Genomic DNA, 23,072 nt, shown 5'->3' with positions numbered 1-23,072 from the left:
TTGGTCTAATTTTTGTTAGACTCCTTTCTACGGACCGAACCGAAAATATGAAAGTGATGAACCACCTCTTTAGTACTTACCGAACCGAAAAGTTACTCACATCTACTCTACTACTCACAATTACTGACACTCACAATTACTCACAGTTACATATTATCAATTCAATTGAATTCAATTTAGATGTAGATCACCTCAGTCCATTCAATTCACTTCAAATAAAATTAAAAATTTCATTCCATTAAATTTGATTCAGAATCAATAATCCAAACCTCATCAAATTGATGCGTTTGAGAAGAATCATCAAAATCGCACTCATTCAACTGATTTGAAGTTGATTCATTCATTGTTTCAATTCAAAAGTGCAGATCGAAGAAAAAAACGAAGAAGATGATGAACGACAAAGATAATTGCGTTGAATCAATCCAGATCTATAATGCAGAGAAGAAAAACGCGAAAGAGGAGAACAACGAATTTAATTAGGTTGAAGAAGAAGAAGAAGAAGAAAAAGAAGAAGAAGAAGAAGAAGAAGAAGAAAGAGGTTTATGTTGTATGAAAAAGTTTACGTTGAGAAACGTTGATAACGCAAAATAAAGATTCGTTATATAGGTTATAAGAGGCGCGTGTAAAATAAATGGGAATATGGGGCGTGGAATAAAAATTACTTGGATATCATCCATGTAATTTTTACATGAATGTAGAACTTCTCCTATTTGAAATGTACCTCGAATCTAAGCATGCATATTAATAAATAAAAAATTCTTCAAAATAAATCAAGATATCTTAAATTTCTTTTTTAAAATAAAAAAAAGCAACGCAACAAAATATGCAAAGAACCGTTGAAGCAAAAAATGTCCCATTCATAAAAGTCCTGTCTGTCCATCATAATTCATAAACAAAAATAAAAAAAAAATATTCATTTATTGCGAATCACTGAATAATTGTCCATTCAATTCAAATTAACACAACACAGCACTATATTCTCCTTCTCTTCCCTTCATTCACTCTCTCTCACACATTCATTCTTTCGTTCATTCCCTGTTCCAATCTTTCACACATTCGTTCGTTCGTTCGTTCATTTGTTCGTTCTGTGGAAATCATTTCTTCAGAATTCGAAAAAGGTTCCTCCTTTTCTCACTTGTGATTTCATAATTGCTTCAAACATATATCCCCATCTGGATTTTTCTTTCAAGAGCTGTTCTAAGATGCATAATCTGATTAACGTGATAATTATTTCCACACAACAGCGATTTTGATTTTAAAATTCTCATCTAATCTGATTTTTTTTATTTATCTATTGGGAGAATTTGACAACTTCTTCGAAACAAAGTCTGCATCTTATTAAGGGAATGATGCCATGCCTAGTGAAATTGAACATTTTGTACCTTTGTGTTGGGTTTGATAATGTTCTTTTATAAAATGTTAATAATTTTGAAATATGTTGTTGGATTAAGCAGGTAGGGTATTGACAATGATGGTTGTTATGGCTCTCTAACAAGAGAGTAGGGGTTTGATTAAGGTTTTGGTGTTGAAGTAGATGATTAGTTGTGGGGGATGTGGAAGGTTCTTGCGAGGAGTTCTGGAGCTACTGAGTTGAATGACTTCTATCCCATTAGACCGGAATGCCAAGCCGACGCTCCAGCTCCTCGTTTTAAGCCAAGGGTGAGAGTTCTTTTTGTGCTTTAGCTCATGCTGCTGAATTTTGTTTGATAAGATTTGCACATCAATTGAATGAGTTGTGTCAAAAGAAAGAGTTATGTTGTTTGTATACCTAATTCCAAGCCTGGAAAATAAGAGTTTGATTGTTAGAGTTGGGATCATAGCAAAAGTCTTTTGCTGGTAGAATGGATCTCAGTATGGTGTATGAAGAGATATGTGTCCAGAAAACATATCGTCAACTAAATTTAGTTATTTTGAGTAGTGATTATACTAGTATTGCCACACTCGATTAGATGATATGCAACTCATTGAAACTTGTACAAGGTAGAAAGATCAAAGTTTGCTTTTTGTGACATCTGTAGCTTACCCCACGTAGGCAATTTTTAGATTTTTACGTAGGTTGATATGTCTAACTGATCCCAACTAGTCGAATAAGGCTTAGCTGTCATTGTCATTGTATATAATATAGATGCTTTTCAGTATTATTGTTGCAATTTTCATATATTTGAAAGTTTACATAAAAGGCTTTTGTGATTTATACGCTGCACTTTTGTTTTGGCACAGGCTGGCAAAACTCTAAGTCAAAGAAGATGGAATTCATCATTCGATGCAGAAGGTCACTTGAACATTGCCAAAGTGCTTAGACGAATCCAGCGCGGGGTAATCTATATTTTCTATCTCGATACTGGTCACATGATCGAATCTGTTAATAATGACATTTTTTTCTTTTGGTTTCTACCTGTGTGGTTGCCTCTGAATTTGCGGATTTGTCATTGATTACTTGCATTTAACAACATTGTGACCTAATAGATTGTAGACGGTAGCTATATTAATGAGAAGGGCTAGTTTATAAATTACTCACTTCAAAGTGCCTTAGACATTGTTCTCTGTGAAACAAATACCTTTTGATGATGATCTATGATAACAGTCTGATCTGCACTTATCATTGTCACTATTCAGGATTCTCTCTCTCGCTCTCCTTTTTCATTTGTGCTTATTGCTACCCATATCTACTTCTATGAATCATGTAGGGTGTCCATCCTTCAATCAAAGGGGAAGTATGGGAGTTCTTGCTAGGTTGCTATGATCCTAACAGTACATTTGAAGAACGGACGGAGCTCAAGAACCGTCGAAGGTATATTATAGTTGAAGCATATCTCTGTAGAATTAATAAATCAGATTAAATGGGTTATTCTAACAGTAAAGCTCAAATTTGTTCTCTGAAGATAAGCATGACGTCCAATTTTTCCTTTAAATATACATTCTGTAATCTTTTAGAGGACTGTTTTGAGTGTTTTCTCATAAAATACTGCTCATTGCCATACGTCATCGGCCAATGCAACCGTCCTCTAGTTGTCATTGCGAGCATGACTTCCCTTTTATTGCTGTTACTAGTGTTTCCTGTCTGTCACTCCCTGTTTCCTATCACCATTATAGTGCTCATATACAATTATTGGCCAATGTTCATATCATGCCATTCTAATCAAAATTGTGAAATGAAAATTGTTACCACTTGGGTGACCCTTTTGTCTGTTATTTTTATTCTTCGTGCCACATAATCTATGAACAAAAGGGTTATTGTTTTGTAACTTTGACACCTATAATTTCTAGAATGTATCAACATGAGATTGGGTAGCTACTGATGTTTCCTCTCTACTCCATGTTGGTCTTTCTAAATGCAAAATGGTGCTTGTTTAAATGTTTTAGGGTGTAAACCCTACATCTTCTCACCATTTGTTCTCTCTCTCTCTCTCTCTCTCTCTCTCTCTCTCTCTATTTACTGAAATTAAACAAAATGAGTAAATAAAATCATTTATAAATTGATTATGCAGGGGACAGTATGATATGTGGAAAGCAGAATGTCAAAGGATGGTTCCAATGATTGGTAGCGGAAAATTTATTACAACACCCCTCATCGATGAGGATGGCTACCCAATAGATAAATCTTTGATAGGTGTCCAACCTTCAAATAAGAAAGTTTTGCAGTGGATGCAAGTGTTACATCAGATTGGTATGTATACACTGCTGCATAAATAGTGGATACATATTTCCATTCTGCTTTATTTAGTTTAGATCTACAAATTTCAAATTTTGAGCTTCACTAAAGATTAAAGCTCGTGTCTATTAACTCTTCTTTTGCAATCATAAAATCAGTGGCATGTAAATTTTCTTCATAAATGTAAATATCATTAATGTAACACCTGAAGAAATTATTTACAAAATAATGAATTAAATATGTAGTGATGGAAATGGTACAACCTGGCTTACATAGCATATAACTTATACTGACAATGATAAGTCATTAACACAGGGTGGTAAGCAACCTTGATCCTTGGACAAGAATGCAACTTCTAATCCAAGGAAGATACTTCATACTTCATAACCTTATGCTTCCTTCTATCGTGAACTATTCCTATGGGCCAAACATGTGGGTTACCTGGTGATCTCACGAAAAGGGGGAAAACTTTGAGATGTTACTTTAAAGCAAATATGCAACCTGCTCGTCTATCAAAATTTTCATGAAAAAGCAATGGCTGCATATAATTTTCACTACCCTAAATGATAACCTGTTAATAAAAGTCTGAGAATTCATCAAAATTGACTAGGAACCTGCAGGTTTATGTCTTAGATAAGGAGTTTTAAATCAGAATGTCTTGTGCATGAGTTCTGACTTCTGAGGGTGATTGCATATGTTCCATGATGTTCTCATGAAAAGGGCATCATATAATAGTTTCATAATTTAACGCTGTTTTTTTCTTCTTAAGAAAGCTTGTTTTATAAATAATTTATTTGTCATAATAGCATCTGTGATGACAAATTTGTATTGTAGGCCTGGATGTTAATCGAACTGATCGAGCACTTGTCTTTTATGAGAGTGAAGCTAATCAAGCAAAACTTTGGGATGTTCTATCAGTTTATGCGTGGTTGGATGATGATATTGGTTATGTGCAAGGTGAGACTCTCTCTTCTAAATTTTCAAATGATGAGTTGAAAGAGCTCCAAAAATGGGACATTCTAAAGGGACCACATTTACTTTTCAGGAATGAATGATATATGCTCACCTTTGATTATTCTCATCGAGAACGAAGCAGATAGCTATTGGTGCTTTGATCGTGCAATGCGAAGGATGGTATGCTAGATGTACTGAACAATAAAATTTCCTTAACATGCTAGTTCTAGATGTTTCTGGTATCAGTAATTGATATGTAGCAATACAACCTTGTGTTCCTGAGGAATTATTTAACTAAAAAGATTTGTCGAAAGCTTTGTTTGTGTTTGAATCCTCTCAGGAAAGTGACTGTCATGTTCACAGTTCCACCGTTTCTTTCATTATTCTAAAAAAAATGTTCAAAAGATAAAAATCAGTGGTAGAGATGTGAATATGACAAGGTCATGTACTCATGTTCATGTTGACCATGAGAGGATAATTACCGTTTTTTAATGGAGCTAGAATTGTGCTTGATAGGCATGCCAATTTGGTGATATTATTCACAAAACTTGTATATTGTCACACATCTAGTAGTTTTAGATAACTAGAGATAACAAGAGACATGCATGAGAATGAAAGTGATTCCTCAAGGAGTAGTTACCTATTTCTTTCTTGTTGTAATGATGTTGTCCTTTTTGTAGAAATTCAACTGATACAGTTGATCATTGTATTACTACATTTGGTTCTAATGAAGAATTACTTATTTCTCACTAAGTTATCATTTAGTAGTTTGCTGTAGTTTATTGTTTTCTTTTCGAAGATTGAAAATGTTTAATCCCAATCAATTCATATTTTGGTGTTTTCTCCTGCTGTTGTTTTCCCAACAGAGAGAGAACTTCAGGACCAGTGCAAGTTCAATGGGGGTGCAATCTCAGTTGGCTACGCTCTCACAGATAATGAAAACAGTTGATCCTAAACTTCACGAACACCTTGGTCAGTAAAACTTCTTTGGCCAGCTTCTAATACGATACGAGATAGTTCCATAGTTTAGATTCTTCTATCTTTTTAATTTATACTAGAAGCAGTCTCAAATGGCTCCAAGTGGTGTGAATAATTTTCAATTAAATAGTGAATCTTTTTGGTAAAGAATTCTTTCTTCTTTGTTAATCGTGTTTAAAGGTTGCTTGATGATAGATACTTGTACATATACCTGCACTTGTGTCCTATGAAACTTCATACTGTAGCAGTTTGTGGCCCCTCCCAGTGGGAGAAGTATCCTGAAAGCTTGCAATCATGAAGGAAAAAAGCGTCTGTATAAATATGCAAGAAAAAATCCTTAAGCTTCATCTCTTTTTATTTCACAGAGGATTTAGATGGTGGAGAGTATCTATTTGCATTTCGCATGCTGATGGTTCTTTTTCGAAGAGAATTTTCTTTCGCAGATACTTTGTATCTTTGGGAGGTAAGGATAAAATGCTATTAACAATATTAATTTCATTGATAAATAAACTCGTTTATACGTAGATGAGCCATCTTTCTACTATCTTGATGAGATTGAGTTTGGAGCTTATTTTGGCTTCAAATTGATAGCTCAACTTATGACATAACATAGATTGTTTCCAGTTGATATGGGGAATGGAATACAATCCAAACATCTTTGCAAAATACGAAGAGCCAGAACGAGCTAAAGCAAATGCCTCTCCACAAACACTAAGTGACAAGATTTTGAAGCAATATGGAAAATTTGAGAGAAAAAATGTGAAGACGGGCAATGCAGAAGAAAGTAGTGCACTAGCTGTTTTCGTTGTTGCAAGTGTGCTAGAAATCAAGCATAGGCGGATTTTGAACGAGGCCAAGGGCGTCGATGACGTTGTCCAGGTTTGTCTTCTTTCAAATGCATGTGTCAATATACATATATATATACTTGAATATGTTTCTTGCATGTATCTCACTTAACTATCTCTTCAGATCTTGGGTGATATTACTTCGAATCTTGATGCTAAAAAAGCATGTGAGGAGGCATTGAAAATTCAGAAGAAGTACCTGAACAAGGTAATTTACATTCTCTATCTCCTCTAGTTATTTCAGGAACATCAGAGAATGCTTTTACTCTAGCAGCAAATATGTGGATCTTGATTTTTGCCATTGCCACTTTGTTTCTACTCTATTCACTTACAAAAATGCTCAATTTTATTTGTTTATATTTTTCTGTGTTTACGCAAATGAACTAAGAAAAACAAGATTTTGTTGTTTTAATTATTTTCTTTGCAAAAAGCTTGGAAACAAAATATAGAATGAAAGCAATGTGTTTATGTTATTATACGAGAATTTAATTTTGATGCACTATCAACGTAAAACAGTTTTACATGTACATCCAATTACATAACTCTACATTAGCAAAAATAACTATCTTTTACATTAACTGCGTGAATGGTCATCCAAAAGAAAGAATGTGATTGGATGACTATATAAAACGTTTTACACTGTCAGTGTATCAAAATTAAACTCATAATACAAATAAACTTAAAAATAATAGACAATGAAACAAGCCCTTAATAACTCTTTTTCCACTTTGTCCCCCCCCCCCCCCCCCCAAACATGAGATTGTTATGTTTGTAGAATCTTAACCGTTCAAAAATCTCCAATGACATGCATGACTTAATAATTTTGAATGGTTGATATTTAATGAACATGTTAGCCCTCAACACAAAAGGGATCCATATCCTATCTTTGGCATAAGATTCTTCTTACATACATTATTGGATACTATCGCTTTGCTAAAACCATGATTTTTGGCTCAAAACAAGAAACCAAACATGCTATGACCTTGCTACTGAAACAATCCCCAAATTTTGTGTGTCACATACAGAAAATGCGTACAAAATTTTTTGTCTCGGGAGATAAATTTTCTGTCCTCCCTGGGGAGGACAGTATGACTAAACAGAGTCAGAAATTTCAGTCTCTTTCTCTGTCTCCAGTATCTCGCCGTCTTTGGTATTTGTGTCTCCGAAACAGAACATCTTTCTAGTTTCCGACACACTACTTTGATTGTATTCATACAAAATCTGAGTTTTTCATTGGTTGTTCATGCAGGCCCAGGGCAAGAAGTGACAGAGCCATAGAGGCAGTAGTACATTTTCTCTAACTATTTGATTGGCAGCTGTGGTTAACATGATCTTGAGGTTTCAGCTTAGCCCCTATCCTTTTTGCTTTTTCTTTTTTCTCTTTTCTCCCATTTTTCTTTTACCCTCTAGTGATGGCTGTAGTTCCATGCTTCTCCAGTGTTGATCCTTGGAAATGAAGTACTAAGTACTTTGAATTATTCTTCAATACAAACGCCACAAGATCTAGAGACCCAGAAAACATCACCGTCTTCAGATTTTGTGCATGGGCCTCGCAAAAATACTTTTATTATTATTTATTTTTCTTCAACAACTAAATTAGTATCTATTGTATTAGTAATCTTAAAATAAGTTCATTCTGTTAGGAACAAAAATTAAATTTAAATAAAAAAAATGTTAGGTATGCTTTTGGTTTTAGCCAGGAACCAAAAAGTGTACTTCAAATGTACCTTTTTATTCGATAAATATTTTTCATAATAAAAAGATTTGAGAGTAAAATAGCCCAAATTCATTTGGATTCAAAGTCACCGATGAGAAAGAGTCGTTTTCTTTATTTATTTTTGTGAAATTTTGATATTGTTTTTAATTTTAAAAGATAAGATTAAACTAATATGTGTTTTGAAAACACATGTTAAAGTTACTATTTAAAATAGCTTTTATAAAAAAAGATGCATTCAAATTTTCAGTATATTGTTGGAATAGGAGTGGAGTAAGATTAGAATTGGAATTATATTAGGTTAGGTAAGAGGATAATTTGGATATTTTTAATGATTTGTAAAGTTTGATTAGTTTTGTTAAGAGAAATTTATTTTTTATGGGTATAAAGTTAATTTTAATTTTTTATAAATAAATTTATCAGCGTTTTAAACAAAATAGAAATAATAATTTATCCTAAAAAGTTAAAAACTTACCATAATAATCTTAACAAGCTTTCTTGTTGTAGAGCTCCATTTTCATTGTAGTATTATATATTTGCTCCACAATAAAGTGAAATTAACATTATTATTTATTTTAATAAAAGGTATAATATTAAGTTTAACCTAGCACTATGTTTAAGAAGATTAAATTTAAAAAAAAAAAAATAGTTGAAACAAAAAAGCATACTATTATCATTGTTGGGATAAACTTTAATTTTTATTTAGAGATAGTTTTAAATTTGTCTCTAATATTTTTTTTAATTTATTTTTGCCTTAAGTAATTTAAAAATAGAAATAAATACCAAATCAGTATTCGAAAGTTTCTGATGCTGACAAAATAGTACCTGATTTTTGTTATTAACAAAATGATCCCCAAAAATCAATTGAGTTACTTGGAGTTAAGGTTTAGGGGTGATGTGTCGATTAACAATTATCATATACAAAATTTACCCACTTTTAATTTTTATAATTAAAAAAAAACTCCAATTTCAATTTTTTTAAAACCCTAATCCTCTTTTTTTTCCTAAAACTCTCATCTTTTTTTTTTAAATCATCATCATTTTCTAAAACCCTAATCTCCTTTTTTTTTTCTTCTTCTTTTTTCTTTCAACGATGCTATTTTTGGGAATCAGGTAGTGATTAACGAGGCTCTGGTTGTAGTTGTGGTGGTGGTGGTGATAGCGGTAAAAGGGTGAGATTTTCTGCAGAGGTATCGCATGAAAGACTCTGTGTTCTTGAAACAATGGTTCAGTTTGCGATTGGAAAGGCGTGTGAAGAGAGAAAATGGGCGGTGGAGATTCGCGATCCAAGAAAAGGTGTTCGCGTTTGTCTTGGAACCTTCAACACCACCAGAGAAGCCACCAGGGCCTATGACAGAGAAGCTCGTAAGATTTGCGGAAAGAAAGCAAAAGTGAATTTCCCCAACGAGGATGACGAACCTTCCTCCTCCTCCAATTTGAAGATCGAGTAATCATCCTCCTCTGTATTAATATAGTGATGCCAACAACAACAACAACAATAACAACAACAACATGAACAACCAGGTAAGGATTCTGAACCTCTACGATCTGAATTATGGAGGAGCTATTGGTGTTGGTGGTGCCATCAACGCAGACCCATTTGTGAGTTGTGTTGATGATAATTCTGAGTATGGATTTGGTTCTGGTTTGGTATCGGAGGTGGCAGGTGGGTCAAGTGGTGATCAACAACATCAAGAGGAGAAGAAGAGCTACGAGGTGGAGAAGCTTTTGGAGGAGTTAATGACATATGAAAAAAAATGAGAAATGAAAAAAGGGTTGAGTCTTGAGAAGAAGGGGTTGAGTATCAGAGAAGCATCTTTGGTTAGAAGAATAAAAAGAATGAGGAATGTAGATGAAAATGAAAAGGATTTAATTGGGAAAGAAAATTAATGGATGATGATGAGAAAGGGGAAGAGATGAGAGTTTTAGAAAAAAGAGGGTTATGGTTTTTAAAAAATTAAAATTGGGGATATTTTTTAAATTATAAAAATTAAAAGTGATTAAATTTTGTAATTATTGTAATTGTTAACTAACGCGTCACCTTTAAACCTTAACTCTAGGTAACTCAATTGACGGTTGGTCGTTTTTGTCAAATTTTAAAATCTTTCGAAAATCATTTTATCAATAACAAAAGTCAAGTACTATTTTCTCAGCGTTGAATCTTTCGAATACCGATTTAGTATTTACCTCATATATTTTAATGTTATCCATTCAATAATCAAAATTCAAATTACCAAAAAAGGGCTTAATATCAAGGTTAAAGTGTGACTTTAATGATGTATAGGCACCACAAATAGAGATTGTCTCTTTCTTTCAAAATAAAAACCTAATGATTGGATTTATATTTTCTTGACATCAATAATCTGTAATATAACAATCATATGTTCATGAATAGGGGTGGCAAACGGGCCTAAACATGTTGGGCCGTCCCACGTAACCCGCCAAAAAAGGCGGGTAGGGTTGAAAAATTGGGACCGCTAAATAGCAAAAGCCCGCCTAACCCGCACCGCTTAAACCGCAGGCTTTGGCGGGTGGGCGAGTTTCTCCGCCGGGCTAAGGTTTTTTTTAGTGATGGGGTATTTTTGAAATTTTTTTGCCAAAACCTAACTTTACCGAACCTAACTTACAAGAGTATAAAGATAAAAATTAAGTGTTTTGGATTATGTTTATATTACTTTGGAGACAATATTTATAATTATGTTTTGGATTATATTTATTTTGCTTTGGAGTGAATATTTATACTTATGTTTTGAATGAAAACTTGATTTATAATTATATTTATTAGATATTTATAATTACAAAGACTTTAATGTTTGTGAATATAAAAAATATAATTTTTTATGCCATTAGAAATTATAAATTTATTAATATGATTGTGAAATTATATATATTATTTAGTAGTTAATAGTAAAAAACAAAAAGAGGAGTTTTGACGGGCTTAGCCCGCCAGTCCGCCAGTCCACAATTAGACGAGGTGGGGTGGGATTTTAGGACCGCCTCACTAGGTGGGGCAGAGTGGGCCAGCCCGCCAAACGACGGGTTTTTAGCGGAACGGACTTCCCTACTTGTCATCCCTATTCATGAGTCATAACATTCACATCCTACACCCATTAATGTTGTTAGGTTTTGGACTTCTTTTTTACATGGAATAAAAACTTAAATATTAGTATTTTAGTCTATAAACACGTGAGAAAAAAGAAAAGAAAGTTTTTCAGTTTTCACACATATACAAAACTGTAACGGTAATTTTTTCTTGGAGATTTGTTAACTATTAGCTCAAGCTTAAATTTGTACACTGCATTCTAGACATCTGATTCTTCACTTTGACCATTTAAATTTTCGAAATGACGTCTGTGGTTGGAGTTATAAGCCATGCGGCAGCAACTTTGTTTTGTCATATTTTATTTTCTTGGTTATTGTTTGTAAACTTTATTACTTGGGTTGATTGGTTTGTTATATTATATGTATGTTTTGTTGAATAATTTGTGACTCTCTTATATTCTATTTTAATTAAAATGAAATAAGAGAAAGAATTTTTACGATAAGATCTTGGTTTGTTCTTGTTTTTATTTGTGCAATTTTTTTACTATAATTGGTGTGTATTTTATTTTAGTGAGTATTGTATCTCTTATTCTTATAAGTAGAAAATTATATGTTTTATCCTTAATTCCTTATTAAATGTATGATTGTCATATTAGTATCTTCACTAAAGATGTTAACTTTCAAAGGTATAACAAAAATATATTTAAAATATTAAGAATAAAATTAAAAAAAAATAAGAATTAAGGAATTTTTTTAAAATTTTTATACTTTATTCTCTTTGTTGCATTATATTCTTATGTTGCTGCATCAGGATGAAATGACATTTCTTCTTCCATTTCACTTAATAATATATTTTCTCGTAATTGATTTCAAACAAACTATGCCAACTAAGATGAACAATTTTCACTAGTTAGTGTAATCACATACCATTAATGTGTAAAAAAATACACGATTCTATGGAATTAGAAGGGAAAAAAAAGGAGATTGGGGGGAGGAGGGAGGGGTTAACCAAATTAAGAAACTCACATAATGATATACATATATATAAAAAATGTAAGGATTATCAAGAGGAATGTGCTCTAATTCTCCTATGCAACACACTAACTAATACCAAGTAAATCAAATTTTCTCAAAGATATCACACTAACTAGTTCCTCCTTCAGTTTTTTTTTTTTTTTTTCCCTCTCTCCCAATAACTAGTTTCTCTTTCATATTTGCTCATTTTCTTCAATGTGCCTCTGCTTGCTCCTAGACTTGGGTGTTGAGTCAAAATTCAAGTTACTTGATTCTGAAGATTGGTCCTTGGTCCTGGGCCTAGTGGACCCACTAGCATCTTTTGACTTCCTTGTTCTACCTTTCTTGGGAATGTCTTGTGGGCCACTTCTTGGTGACTCTACATCTGCTTGTTGGGCCAGAATAAGCCCATTAGAAGGAGATTCCTTGGACTTAGAAGACCTCCTTGATTGTCTAGGCCTGTCTGATGATTTCTCCTTTGTAGGAGATTCTTTTGATTCCTTTTTCTTTGTCACTTTATCTAAATGCATGGGTTAATATACACACACATTAGACGTGTAAAAAACTAAAAAATAAATTAAGGGTAAAGTTTTTTTTAATGTTTATAATTTTTTCAAAAATATTCTTAATGTTTAATTTTATTGAATGTTGTCTCTAAGATTTTTTATTCATTTAATTTTATTTTTAATATTTTTAATTTTTGTTAAAATTATTTGAACGTTTTCAATTTTATTAAAGCTTTAGATAAAGTTAGCGTGCATAGATAATTTTGACACAAATTAAAATTGTTAAGGACAAATTAAATAAAATTAAACGTTAAAAATTTTTTTGAAAAAAAGTTTAAGGATAAAAAATATAATGTGTCCATAAATAAATTAAGACCTTTAATATAATAATTAAAATTATACTTATAATTCAACATAAATTATAAATTTTGAGTAAAAAATTAAAAGTGAAAAATATTTTATTCTCTCCCTTAAAAGAAATATTAATGAGAAAAGAATAAATTTTTTTATACGTAAAATGAAATGTTAATTAACAGAAAGAGAATTTTTGCTCACTTATATATTTGTTTTATTTAATGAGAATAAATTTTTTTCAATCATTAACATTTTTCTTTGTTGGGATTGTTTAATCAAATAACAAATTCAGAAGAAGAAGAAGAAGAAGAAGAATGTTACCTTCGAAGTTGGTTGAATTATCCTGTTCTCTATTTTGAAGATCGCTGGGAACAAGAGGTGATGACGCCGACCTTGGAGAAGAATGTTTGAACTCATTCATCTGAAAATTTAAAAAAATTAACATTTAATTTACAAATTTTTTTAATCAAATTTGTAATATTCTTAACAAGTGTTTTTAGTAAGACATAACAAAAATTCAGAAAAGTATGATTAATTATAAATAAACACTCAAATAAAGAATTTTAGATGGACATTTTGGTTCTTAATAAAATTTTTATTTTTTTAGAAGTATTCGCAAATTAATTATATCAAACAGATTGGTTAACCCATTGTTAGAAATTTATTTGTTTAACATGCATATTAAAATTAATTGAAAGTGATGGAGAGAAACAATTTGTCTGACAAAAATATATATCAAAAACATCTAAACAATAAATATTTATTAAGACTAAAATATTTATCTAAAATTTTTTAAAAATTAATTTAAATATATATTCATTAATTAAATCATTCATATATATTTTTTAAACAAATACAATTATTTTAGCTACATGCTAATGGGACGACCCATTTAGGCATGAGAGCCCTCCATACTAAGATTTGGTAAGAAAGTGTAATTTTTCCGAGGCAAATATTGCACTATTTAAAAGAGCTTTTCGTTTTTTTTTTTTTTCAAGTTCTTATTATAAGCATTCTTCTAACTATATAATTCTAAACAATTATTCTAGTTTAGTAAAATTTAAAAGTTATTTATTTATGAAAATGTTTAATAATAATAAAAAATAATCTAAAAAGTCAGAATTTATCTTATTTAATATTTATTATAATAATTAATAAATATTAAATAAGATAAATTCTACCTGTTTTTTTTTTTTTCTCCATAGCATTATCGTTAATGTTTATTTCATGAAATACTATATGCTATATTGCTATTTACATTTAACATGTAGCATATGTTAGTACTTAATAGAAAAAACTAAGAATGACAACCAAAACAAACCACTTGTAAGTTTTAGTGGATGAAAAAATTATAAAAAAAATGACAAATAAAGAAAAATATATTTTATATAGTTTAAATCCTATTTAAGCAGAATATTAATTAATATACTATAAAATTAGCAAGTAGATAATTACCCAGCTAGGAGAATTCACAGAGGGACCATCATATCCTATATGGGCCACATGCTTTACATCTGTGGGATATCCAATTTGTATTTCTTTCTCTTTAGTAGCATCCGTTTCTATTGACCCAAAAAATACAAAAAAGTTGCATCAGGTTCTGCCAAGAGAATTTATTTAATTAATTTTATAAAAGGGTGGATGCAAACAATTATAGCAACAAATATTCATCTTTTTCCCGGGATATGATTTTAGGGTTTAGTCTATGCACTCTACATGGTCACTCATTAATCATACAACTTATGCAAAATATTATACAAAGAAGCCATATAATGAGTTGTTTGAAGAAATTGTTTGAATAACAGAATGTAAGGGCAAAAATATCATCAAGCTAATTTTCTTAATATGTAGTAAATGATAATGTAAGTCAAGGACACTTGTTAAGGAAGTCAAGAAAAATATTTTCATGTAAATTCTTAAAGGTTTAACCGAATTGAATGCACTCATTTTTCTTTTTTCTTTTGGGGTTTGCAATGATTTCATTACATGATGAGATTTACTTACCAAACATTTGAGAAATGTATCTAAGGCCTTTAAGAAGTCCTTTGACCTTGTTGCTTGAAGACATGCTCATCAAATATCTATCTAATAGCTTGAAATTTCTCCTCACAATTTATAAAGCCTATACTTTGATTATACCCTTTAGCATGAAAGATAAGAACCCAACATTAAATTTGAGACCCATGGTAAGAGCAAATATAAGGAAAGAACTTTTCTGTATTATTGAATTTCCACCCTATCATTAAAGTTCTTCCCTTTTAATCAAAAGGGCCACCACCTCAAGATTTTATGTGTCTTTGAATTGGAGAAAAAACCCAGAGAGTAGCCATCAATTAATTAATGTGGAACTAGGGTTGTGTGTTTGGGTTAATTTTGTTTCTTTGTCACTTGAAGAAAGAGAAAAAATAATGGCTCAAAAACCTAAAGTAGTTTTTGACAAATGTGTTTTAGGAATCTAACTAACAAAAGATCTGTTTAAGGAATGTATAACCATGTTTAACTTTGGTTTGATTCGGTGGCAATTGTTTGCTTTGTTGATTTTCCTAGTCAATCAAAACCAGAAGCTGGTCGAAATTTTAGGTGTGACAATGAGAATTAATTAAAAGGAAATCAATTTTGAAAGGTTTCTAAATTTAACAAATCATTTCGTACAATGAATATTGTCCACATGATTAGGCTCTTGAGGATGTTCATCATTCCTATTTTCTTGGAGACAAAATAACTGGAATGCTAGTATTTTAACTAAGCTTTTCAATTTATTTAAGTTAACATAAGTATATGATATAGTTGGTTCTTAGGGGTTCATATATTTGATTTAGTTTTTACTTTTATATTTTAACATAATATCAGTTGATATCACATTGTATATTGATACTACAACCCAAAGGCCAATGGGTTTCAATTGATATATACCGTGAATCAAATGAGTTTTATTATATGGGATTAAAATCACATTTATTTTTTCTAGTGAAAGTAGTTTTATTTGAGTTTCTAAAATTCTATAAGAGGTAAAGTACTTTTAACATTAATTTTTTCAATCTAGAACTTGAATGTGAAAAATCCTTGTTAAGAAAAATGAATGCTTGTCCCTCCAACTAATCATATGTTGATTTTGTCCATATTTATAAAATTTAAATTAGAGACATTATCAAAAATGAAGTATGAAATCATATTATCTAATCAAATATTCAAAAATAATTATCACCCCAAATGTTCAGTGAGTGTCTGTTATAATGTTAAAAGATGTGTTTTGGAAAATTATAAAAATTTAATTACCAATCAGTTACTCGTATAAAAATACCTATTGAAACTTGGAATGATCACATATTTACAATAATCAAATTATAAATAATATAATCAAACTTGAATTACACTTATAATCAAACTATGGTTACATCTATAATAGTGGCTGATTTTTTTACATTCATAAAAAGTTTGATTATATTGTTCTAAAATAATTTGCGTATTCACTTATGAAAATTTTGATTATTATACTCTAAAAAAATTGACTATTAAAATAATTAATCACTTTTCTAAGAATAGTGTAATAATGTGACTAAGGTGACTTTAGGTACTATTTTAACATTAATTATTAAAATTCTCCAGAGCCTTTTAGTGTAATTCTTCTCTCCTGACACTTTTAGGGTGCATGTAGTTTGCATTTTTAATTTTTATTATTTTTAGTAATTTTTTATTTTCAAATTTCAGAAAACGGAAATTGTCTTGATAATTTTGTTAATATCCTCTCTTTGGTATGTTGGTTCTACATCACTATCCCTTTTTTCTAAAATTTTTAATTATTTATACAATTATAAAACTGCTATCAAAATGATATGTAATGAATTCTATTGAATATTGATAAATGTTAAATATTAGATAACAATAAATAATAAATGATAAGTTAATATTATAAAAAAATTCATTTCATAATAAATATTAAATGCTAACACGTTTTATTTAAAATATTAATAATAAAGAAAAAATTATTTTATGGACTTTACTAGATAGACAATGATTTTTGTGAACAATGTGAACAATGGACTTTAAAATTGGCTCAATAAAGTAAAAACACACTACACCCCCAAATTACCCACCTAAATCTTAATATTAGAAAAATCATCCGCACACCTAGTGAATTGAACATCTGATATATTCATTGTTTACATTGTTTATTATTTTCATTGTCTACCTATACTTTTTCTTATTTTATAATATTATTACGAACATAAACATTAATAAAATTAACCTTTAAAAAAAACCCTAAATCAAATCAATCAACCGCATGTTAAACATGAGTTTGTAATAACGACATCTCACATAGAAGTCGAGTACCCACAGGCCAGAGGTATGAATTTACTGGCTTGCAAATTCAGATGGCTAATAAAATTAGTCTTCTCAAATCTGATAAAAATGTCAAGGGTTTAGGGGTCCTTCACGAGTCACCAATTTCGCAATGCCTAACATGAAAGACATGTGTCTAAGTGTTATTGGCATAGAAGACACAAGAAAGATATCTTTTAGAATTTGAAAGAGGGGAGCCAAATGGCAACCACTTGAATCAACAATGTGGGTATCACTAACTCTTATTGGAATCACTTTGATAACCACAAACGGGTTCAATAAGTTCCTTGCATCAATTCCCTTATCAAAACAGGCTTGCATCGATTCCCTTAACATAAAAATAAGGGCTTAACAAAAAAATAGTGATTGAACTGAATGCTAAATTTGGACAAAAGTAACCCTTCATTTGTAAGCTTTCACTGCTTTCTGTGCAGCATCATCCAAATCTTCGGCTGTTATTAGTTTCATGCCACTTTCCTGTTAAATCATCAAAAGATTATCAACATAATATGCATTTGGAACATTCTTGCTTTCGTTTCTAATGGACTAGTTATCTATGTACATGAATTAGGATTTACCTTCAAAATTCTTTTTCCTTGATCAACATTGGTGCCTTCAAGACGAACCACAACTGGTACTTTTAGTTGAACCTTGAAAATAATAGCATGATAGTGTTATAAGACGACGAGGATTTAGTCCTACTTCTGTTTAATTTAAAAAATCATGTTGCCGTTTTTCCCCCTTAGAAAAAAAGGTGGAGACGATGCAAAATCTATCCGTAGCTATATAATTTTCGCTTTATTCAACATATTTCAAAAACTGCACTATCAAGAAATTAATTCCAATAGAAAAGACTGATTTTCTGGAGTTCATTTTGAGTTTTTCAATATCTCATAAATAATAACCATTATCTAAAGCAGCAAATAAGCATAAAAAAATAAAAGATGGAGAAGAATAAGAAGCAGCAAATTGGCATGGAGAAACAACGTTTTTCTTCTCAAACTTATGAATTATGATAGGTCAAAGGATAAAACTGTTTTCCAAAAGCATAGTTTTGTCTCCTCTTTGTGACTGTTTGATGACAGGATATTACATACCTGTTTGGCAGCATTTACTATTCCACTTGCAATAACATCGCACTTCATGATGCCACCAAAAATGTTAACCAAAATAGCCTTTACTTTGTCATCAGCAGTCAATATCTTAAATGCCTCAACCACCTGGTTTATAAAATTGGAGCGAACATAAATATTACAATGTGGAGATCTTTCAAGGGAATACCTAGGCTTTCTTAAGGTTCATATTCATGCACCAGCAGATTACATACTGATTACATAAAAGATGTTGAAGTACCTATGAAGCCAAAATGTTTTTCAGATTTCATCAATTGGAATAAAAATCAGGTTAAGGCACCAGCAGATTACCGGCAGAAATGACAAAAGAGAAAATCAATTATCTCGATCATAAAGTGGAGCTAAGGGATCAATCTAAAATTTTCAACATTACCTGGCCTTCAGAGGCATTGCCACCTACATCCAGAAAATTGGCAGGAGTACCCCCATGCAATTTAATTATATCCATTGTGGCCATTGCTAACCCTGCACCATTCACCATGCAACCAATTTCTCCATCTAACCCAATATAATTTAAATCTGCCTTTGCAGCAGCCACCTGTTGAAAGAAGAAAGACACACCATACATATCAAGTGATGAGAAATAAACTACATAGAAAGGACTTGACAAAAAAGCACCAACAGATATTGAGAAGACTGGCATTGCCAATACAATCAAATACAAACAAAATCGTCAATATCAGAATAACAGAAATGTATAGACAACTTGAGCTGCACAAGTGATAAGGGCAAGGTGGTTTATGTGTAAGGACTAATGTAAGACACAAAAAAACACAGAAGTAAACCTCTCGAGGATCCTCTTGCGTCGTATCACGGAGAGCAAATATCTCTTTCTGACGATATGCAGCATTATCATCAAAATTCATCTTAGCATCAGCAGCAACCAACTGGTTATCAGCAGTTTCAGCTAGAGGATTGATCTGTTCAAGATATTTGACTGTCATTAATGTACATATTCTTTTTATAATAATATATTGAAAACAAATATAGGATATTCCATGTGCTTACTTCTAAAAGAGTGCAGTCAGTTTTGCGGAAAAGATTATACAAATTCTTCACTTGTTCAATAGATTTATTTTTATCAGCTCCTTTGGGAGCCAAGCCATCAACCACCTTTGCAGCATCTTCATCAGTAATTCCTTTAAAAACATCAATCGGTACCTACTAGAAAGAAGGATCCCATCGGGTTATCATGCAAAGAAAATATACTAGCAGGACACAAAATTTTAGTAATCATGAGAAATGCCAAGAATAAGACCTTTATAATCATGTCTGGGAATTTCTCTGCAAGGTCTTCAATGCTGGTTCCTCCCTTACTACATGCAATGACAAGCTGCAAAACCAATAAAAGGAAAAAGAATTGAAATTCAGTTACATAAATACCATAAAGAAGTTGCAAGGGTTTAACACTTTGCAAATAACGCAAATTAAATTTAAACAAACAGTACAGAATACTTACAGGACCAGCAGACTTACGATCCAGGATTATAGAAAAGTACATCTCATTCACAAGTGCCAGTTTTTGACACAAATAAACCTGTAGAAAACAGACAATTAGAAATATCAAAAAATAATCCATCCAGCAGGACCGTGTATCCAGTGCATAAAAAAAAATTTGAACATCATTTCAAAACAAAACAACAGCTCTCATTGGGTATATTGTGCTCATCAAATTGTGTAATTGTGTGTGTGTGTGTGTGTGTGTGTGAATAGATAGCACATATGAATAGAATCAACCAGAAGTATATAGATAGATGATAAGAACAAATAGCACATATGAATACAAGCAAGTCCAGGTGACCAATCCAACCACTAAAAACACTACCAGATCATATGCTAAAAAGGCAACATGAACATTTTGTTCATCCTACAAACATACAGTATAAGAAACTATGTGCTCTAACCATGCAACTTTAGCTAAAAAAAATATTAAAAAAAAAAACAGACACCACAAGTATTAATTATCTGAGAAAGCTGGTGCCACTGTATTACATCTATAAATATCATGTCAAGAGATGAAAATTCCTGGCATATACATGCATACTGAAAATGAAGACATTTCCAGAAATAAAAAATTATAGATAATGATCAAATATATTTCAAACCTTGTTAACTGGTTTTCCCTGAGCACCAGTTTGTTTGGTAACAAGTATCTGCCCAAGCATCTTCCCTGAAATAATAACAATGCCAATAACTACAACAACTGCAAAACAATAATACCACTATGCACATCCATCCTAAATGAACTCAACTCTAAATCAAGACCATAATATTGAAATGAATCAACTGAGATTGTCATATCAAATGCCATACGCATATAAATTCAAATGAGAACCAAAAAAATGTTCATTTTGTGTAGTGACATCAGAGGGAACATGTATTACCAGCAATATCTGCAACCTGGTCAGCCTTAACAATGTGTACACCACCCTTAAGACCATTTTTAAAAGTTCCCAAGCCTCGTCCACCAGCCAAAACTTGACTCTTAACCACGATCTGCACAAACAATCCTAGTCACATCACTTGTCATCACATATTATTTTTCCATAATAAGAGAAATTGTTAGATAATTTTTGAGTAAAAAAATCCGTCCCTCTACACCATTCACAATTCCACAGCTCAGCTATTAAATATTTGAAAGTGGAAACCCATCAATTTGAGCTGTTGAACCGTAAAGGGTACATGTCAACACTTTATATCAATTATTAAAACAACGCAGAGAACTGGTTGTTCTCAATGTTCTCCACAAAAAATCCTAACAAAGAAAAGGGACATCCAAAAGCAAACAAGATGATACATTTTTTTCAAGAAGATCAATTTTGATGCAATGTTAAAGTATTAGTGTCGATTTACACTGACAAGTAATCATATGCTATCACGACAGGTTAGACTTCTGAGACAGTTATATAACAATGTAAATAAATAAATCCTTTTCGTTTAATATTGAAAGGAAAAAATGCAGACAATTTATGAAACTAAACATTGTTGACATTTAGTTTCCCAATTTATGTGAAAGCATCAAGGTTATCACAACTCATATCCTTCCTATCTTTCCTCCTTTTTATTTGTTGGATAAAACAAGAATATCTATAAGCAACCACAAGAAGTAATTATAAAGCATCGCTATCGAAAATCTCAACATGTCAGAGAGTGAAATTCCTCTACAGAAAAAATATATGCTAACTATATCAAATTACCTCGCTTTCATTAGGAAAGACATCCTTGATAACCTTCCTTGCCTCTTCAACAGAGGAAACAGCTACGCCTCTCGGAACATTCACTCCGTACTTGCTCATCAACTCCGCTCCCTATTTTCAATCAACAACAAATAAATAAATAAATAAACATTAAATTAAATTCCGTAGTCATTTCCATCAGTCACACCGCTCGATCCATCACGAAATCGCAGATTCATCATTCTCAACAACGATTCACCAATACCACGAATAATATTACTACAATTATCATTCCATTGTTATTTTTCAACAAGTCAAGCATCAAAATAGATATCTAAACCTAAAAGTGTAAATAATAATCAACGAAATTCAAATCATATTTGAAATTGTCGAAAACAATGAGAGAGAGAGAGAGAGAGAGAGGATAGGAGAGTGACCTGGTACTCGTGGATGTTAAGACGGCGGAGCTGGTTGTGCTGCCATCTTCCGGCGACGGAGAGGGAGCGAGAGACGAGCTTGTTCAATAGTCCCCGAACCATTTTCTTCTCTCTTTACTTTTCTTTTCTTCTTTCTTTTTTTCCTTCTCTGTATTGTGATATAATAATGTTGAGGGATTTTTGATTTAGTTATATTTGAGATCCGACATTGAAATAACGAAACGGCGAGGGAAAAGAGTGAATGGAAAAAGCGAAAATGTGTAATGTGACACTTTTGAACGCGCACTCTTTGTGCTGCACTGCTGCTGCTGCTGCTGAACGCCAATGATAGCGGACCCTAGGATTTCTTTCCCATTTTTATTTTTATTTTATTTTATTAATTTATTTTTAATTATTATTTCTCCTTAAAAAATGCGGTTGAAAAGTATTTAAGAAATGGAAATAATAAATCAATAATAATGTATATTATTAATTTATTATCATTGACCATTATTATTGGAGAGAATAACATCATAACATCGTCAATTTCTCTTGACAAGTATAACATTATTTGTTATTAGGGTGGCTGGATATATGTTTAGCAATCTAGTTAATAGTTAAATTCGTTTTTAAAACATTATTTGTTTATTAAATTAATTTTAAAAAAATTTATCAATTAAATTCGTTTTTTAAAATTTAAGTTAATTATTTTAATTTTTTATTATTTTTAAAATTAATATTATTAACCAGGTAAATTTTATGGTATTTATAATTTGGTGTCTAACTTTTATTTAATTTATTTTTTAGGATAAATTTTGACTATTTAATAATTATTTATTTTTATATTTTTTAAATTAAATATTAATTTTTAATCTTTTTTAATAAATTAAGCAAATACTTTTAGACACCGTAACAATCATCTATTAACAATTAATCGAGTTTTATTT

At 31.3% G+C, this 23,072-nt stretch overlaps 3 protein-coding genes and 1 pseudogene across 6 annotated transcripts; 2 read left to right on the top strand and 2 right to left on the bottom strand.

Annotated features, from left to right (window-relative positions):
* Positions 1-862: 862 nt before the first annotated feature.
* Positions 863-8,190, top strand: LOC107625002 (uncharacterized). 4 transcript variants are annotated; one of them, XM_088505115.1, is made up of 13 exons: positions 863-1,118; positions 1,455-1,659; positions 2,221-2,316; positions 2,688-2,791; positions 3,489-3,667; positions 4,487-4,609; positions 4,698-4,786; positions 5,473-5,578; positions 5,950-6,047; positions 6,209-6,463; positions 6,554-6,637; positions 7,679-7,715; positions 7,840-8,190. In XM_088505115.1, the coding sequence occupies exons 2-12, from the start codon at positions 1,552-1,554 to the stop codon at positions 7,694-7,696; spliced, it is 1,260 nt and encodes a 419-aa protein (XP_088361241.1). In that variant the 5' UTR covers positions 863-1,118; positions 1,455-1,551; the 3' UTR covers positions 7,697-7,715; positions 7,840-8,190. The 4 variants fall into 4 exon arrangements, 2 of the variants coding, with proteins under 2 accessions (XP_088361241.1, XP_088361240.1); XR_015905227.1 differs by having other exon boundaries at positions 891-1,118; positions 7,679-7,767; positions 7,868-8,190; XR_015905228.1 differs by having other exon boundaries at positions 891-1,118; positions 7,679-7,767; positions 7,852-8,190.
* Positions 8,191-9,366: 1,176 nt separating this feature from the next.
* LOC107626925 (uncharacterized) lies at positions 9,367-9,904 on the top strand (annotated as a pseudogene).
* A 2,391-nt stretch (positions 9,905-12,295) lies between these two features.
* LOC107626927 (CRIB domain-containing protein RIC6-like) lies at positions 12,296-15,476 on the bottom strand. The gene is made up of 4 exons (XM_016329815.3): positions 15,064-15,476; positions 14,515-14,621; positions 13,381-13,480; positions 12,296-12,719 (listed from the first exon to the last, which is right to left on the bottom strand). Exons 1-4 carry the CDS (start codon positions 15,131-15,133, stop codon positions 12,394-12,396), a joined length of 603 nt encoding a protein of 200 aa, XP_016185301.2. The 5' UTR covers positions 15,134-15,476; the 3' UTR covers positions 12,296-12,393.
* A 1,957-nt stretch (positions 15,477-17,433) lies between these two features.
* On the bottom strand, positions 17,434-22,496 carry LOC107625004 (ATP citrate lyase (ACL) family protein). The gene is made up of 12 exons (XM_016327512.3): positions 22,147-22,496; positions 21,731-21,841; positions 20,918-21,029; positions 20,639-20,703; positions 19,993-20,070; positions 19,792-19,866; positions 19,542-19,694; positions 19,319-19,453; positions 18,907-19,071; positions 18,498-18,620; positions 17,979-18,050; positions 17,434-17,877 (listed from the first exon to the last, which is right to left on the bottom strand). Exons 1-12 carry the CDS (start codon positions 22,246-22,248, stop codon positions 17,803-17,805), a joined length of 1,266 nt encoding a protein of 421 aa, XP_016182998.1. The 5' UTR covers positions 22,249-22,496; the 3' UTR covers positions 17,434-17,802.
* Between the last annotated feature and the right edge of the window lie 576 nt (positions 22,497-23,072).

This window comes from Arachis ipaensis, chromosome B2, assembly GCF_059453495.1.
Source record: "Arachis ipaensis isolate K30076 ecotype BB chromosome B2, ASM5945349v1, whole genome shotgun sequence".
NCBI lineage: Eukaryota > Viridiplantae > Streptophyta > Magnoliopsida > Fabales > Fabaceae > Arachis > Arachis ipaensis.
Note: the sequence above shows the minus strand (reverse complement) of the source record. Positions and strands in the feature narration are given on the sequence as shown.

What these genes read in the sequence shown, in the direction of transcription:
- LOC107625002 (XM_088505115.1), top strand. Translation starts at nt 1,552, where the DNA reads ATGTGGAAGGTTCTTGCGAGGAGTTCTGGAGCTACTGAGTTGAATGAC. An exon ending in TTAGACGAATCCAGCGCGGG is followed by an intron (nt 2,317 to 2,687) that starts GTAATCTATATT and finishes TGAATCATGTAG; the next exon opens with GGTGTCCATCCTTCAATCAA. An exon ending in GCGTCGATGACGTTGTCCAG is followed by an intron (nt 6,464 to 6,553) that starts GTTTGTCTTCTT and finishes CTATCTCTTCAG; the next exon opens with ATCTTGGGTGATATTACTTC.
- LOC107626927 (XM_016329815.3), bottom strand. Translation starts at nt 15,133, where the DNA reads ATGAGCATGTCTTCAAGCAACAAGGTCAAAGGACTTCTTAAAGGCCTT. An exon ending in ATACATTTCTCAAATGTTTG is followed by an intron (nt 14,622 to 15,063) that starts GTAAGTAAATCT and finishes TTGGGTCAATAG; the next exon opens with AAACGGATGCTACTAAAGAG. An exon ending in TAATTCAACCAACTTCGAAG is followed by an intron (nt 12,720 to 13,380) that starts GTAACATTCTTC and finishes CCATGCATTTAG; the next exon opens with ATAAAGTGACAAAGAAAAAG.
- LOC107625004 (XM_016327512.3), bottom strand. Translation starts at nt 22,248, where the DNA reads ATGGTTCGGGGACTATTGAACAAGCTCGTCTCTCGCTCCCTCTCCGTC. An exon ending in CCAGGTTGCAGATATTGCTG is followed by an intron (nt 20,704 to 20,917) that starts GTAATACATGTT and finishes TTATTATTTCAG; the next exon opens with GGAAGATGCTTGGGCAGATA. An exon ending in CGCAAGAGGATCCTCGAGAG is followed by an intron (nt 19,072 to 19,318) that starts GTTTACTTCTGT and finishes TTCTTTCAACAG; the next exon opens with GTGGCTGCTGCAAAGGCAGA.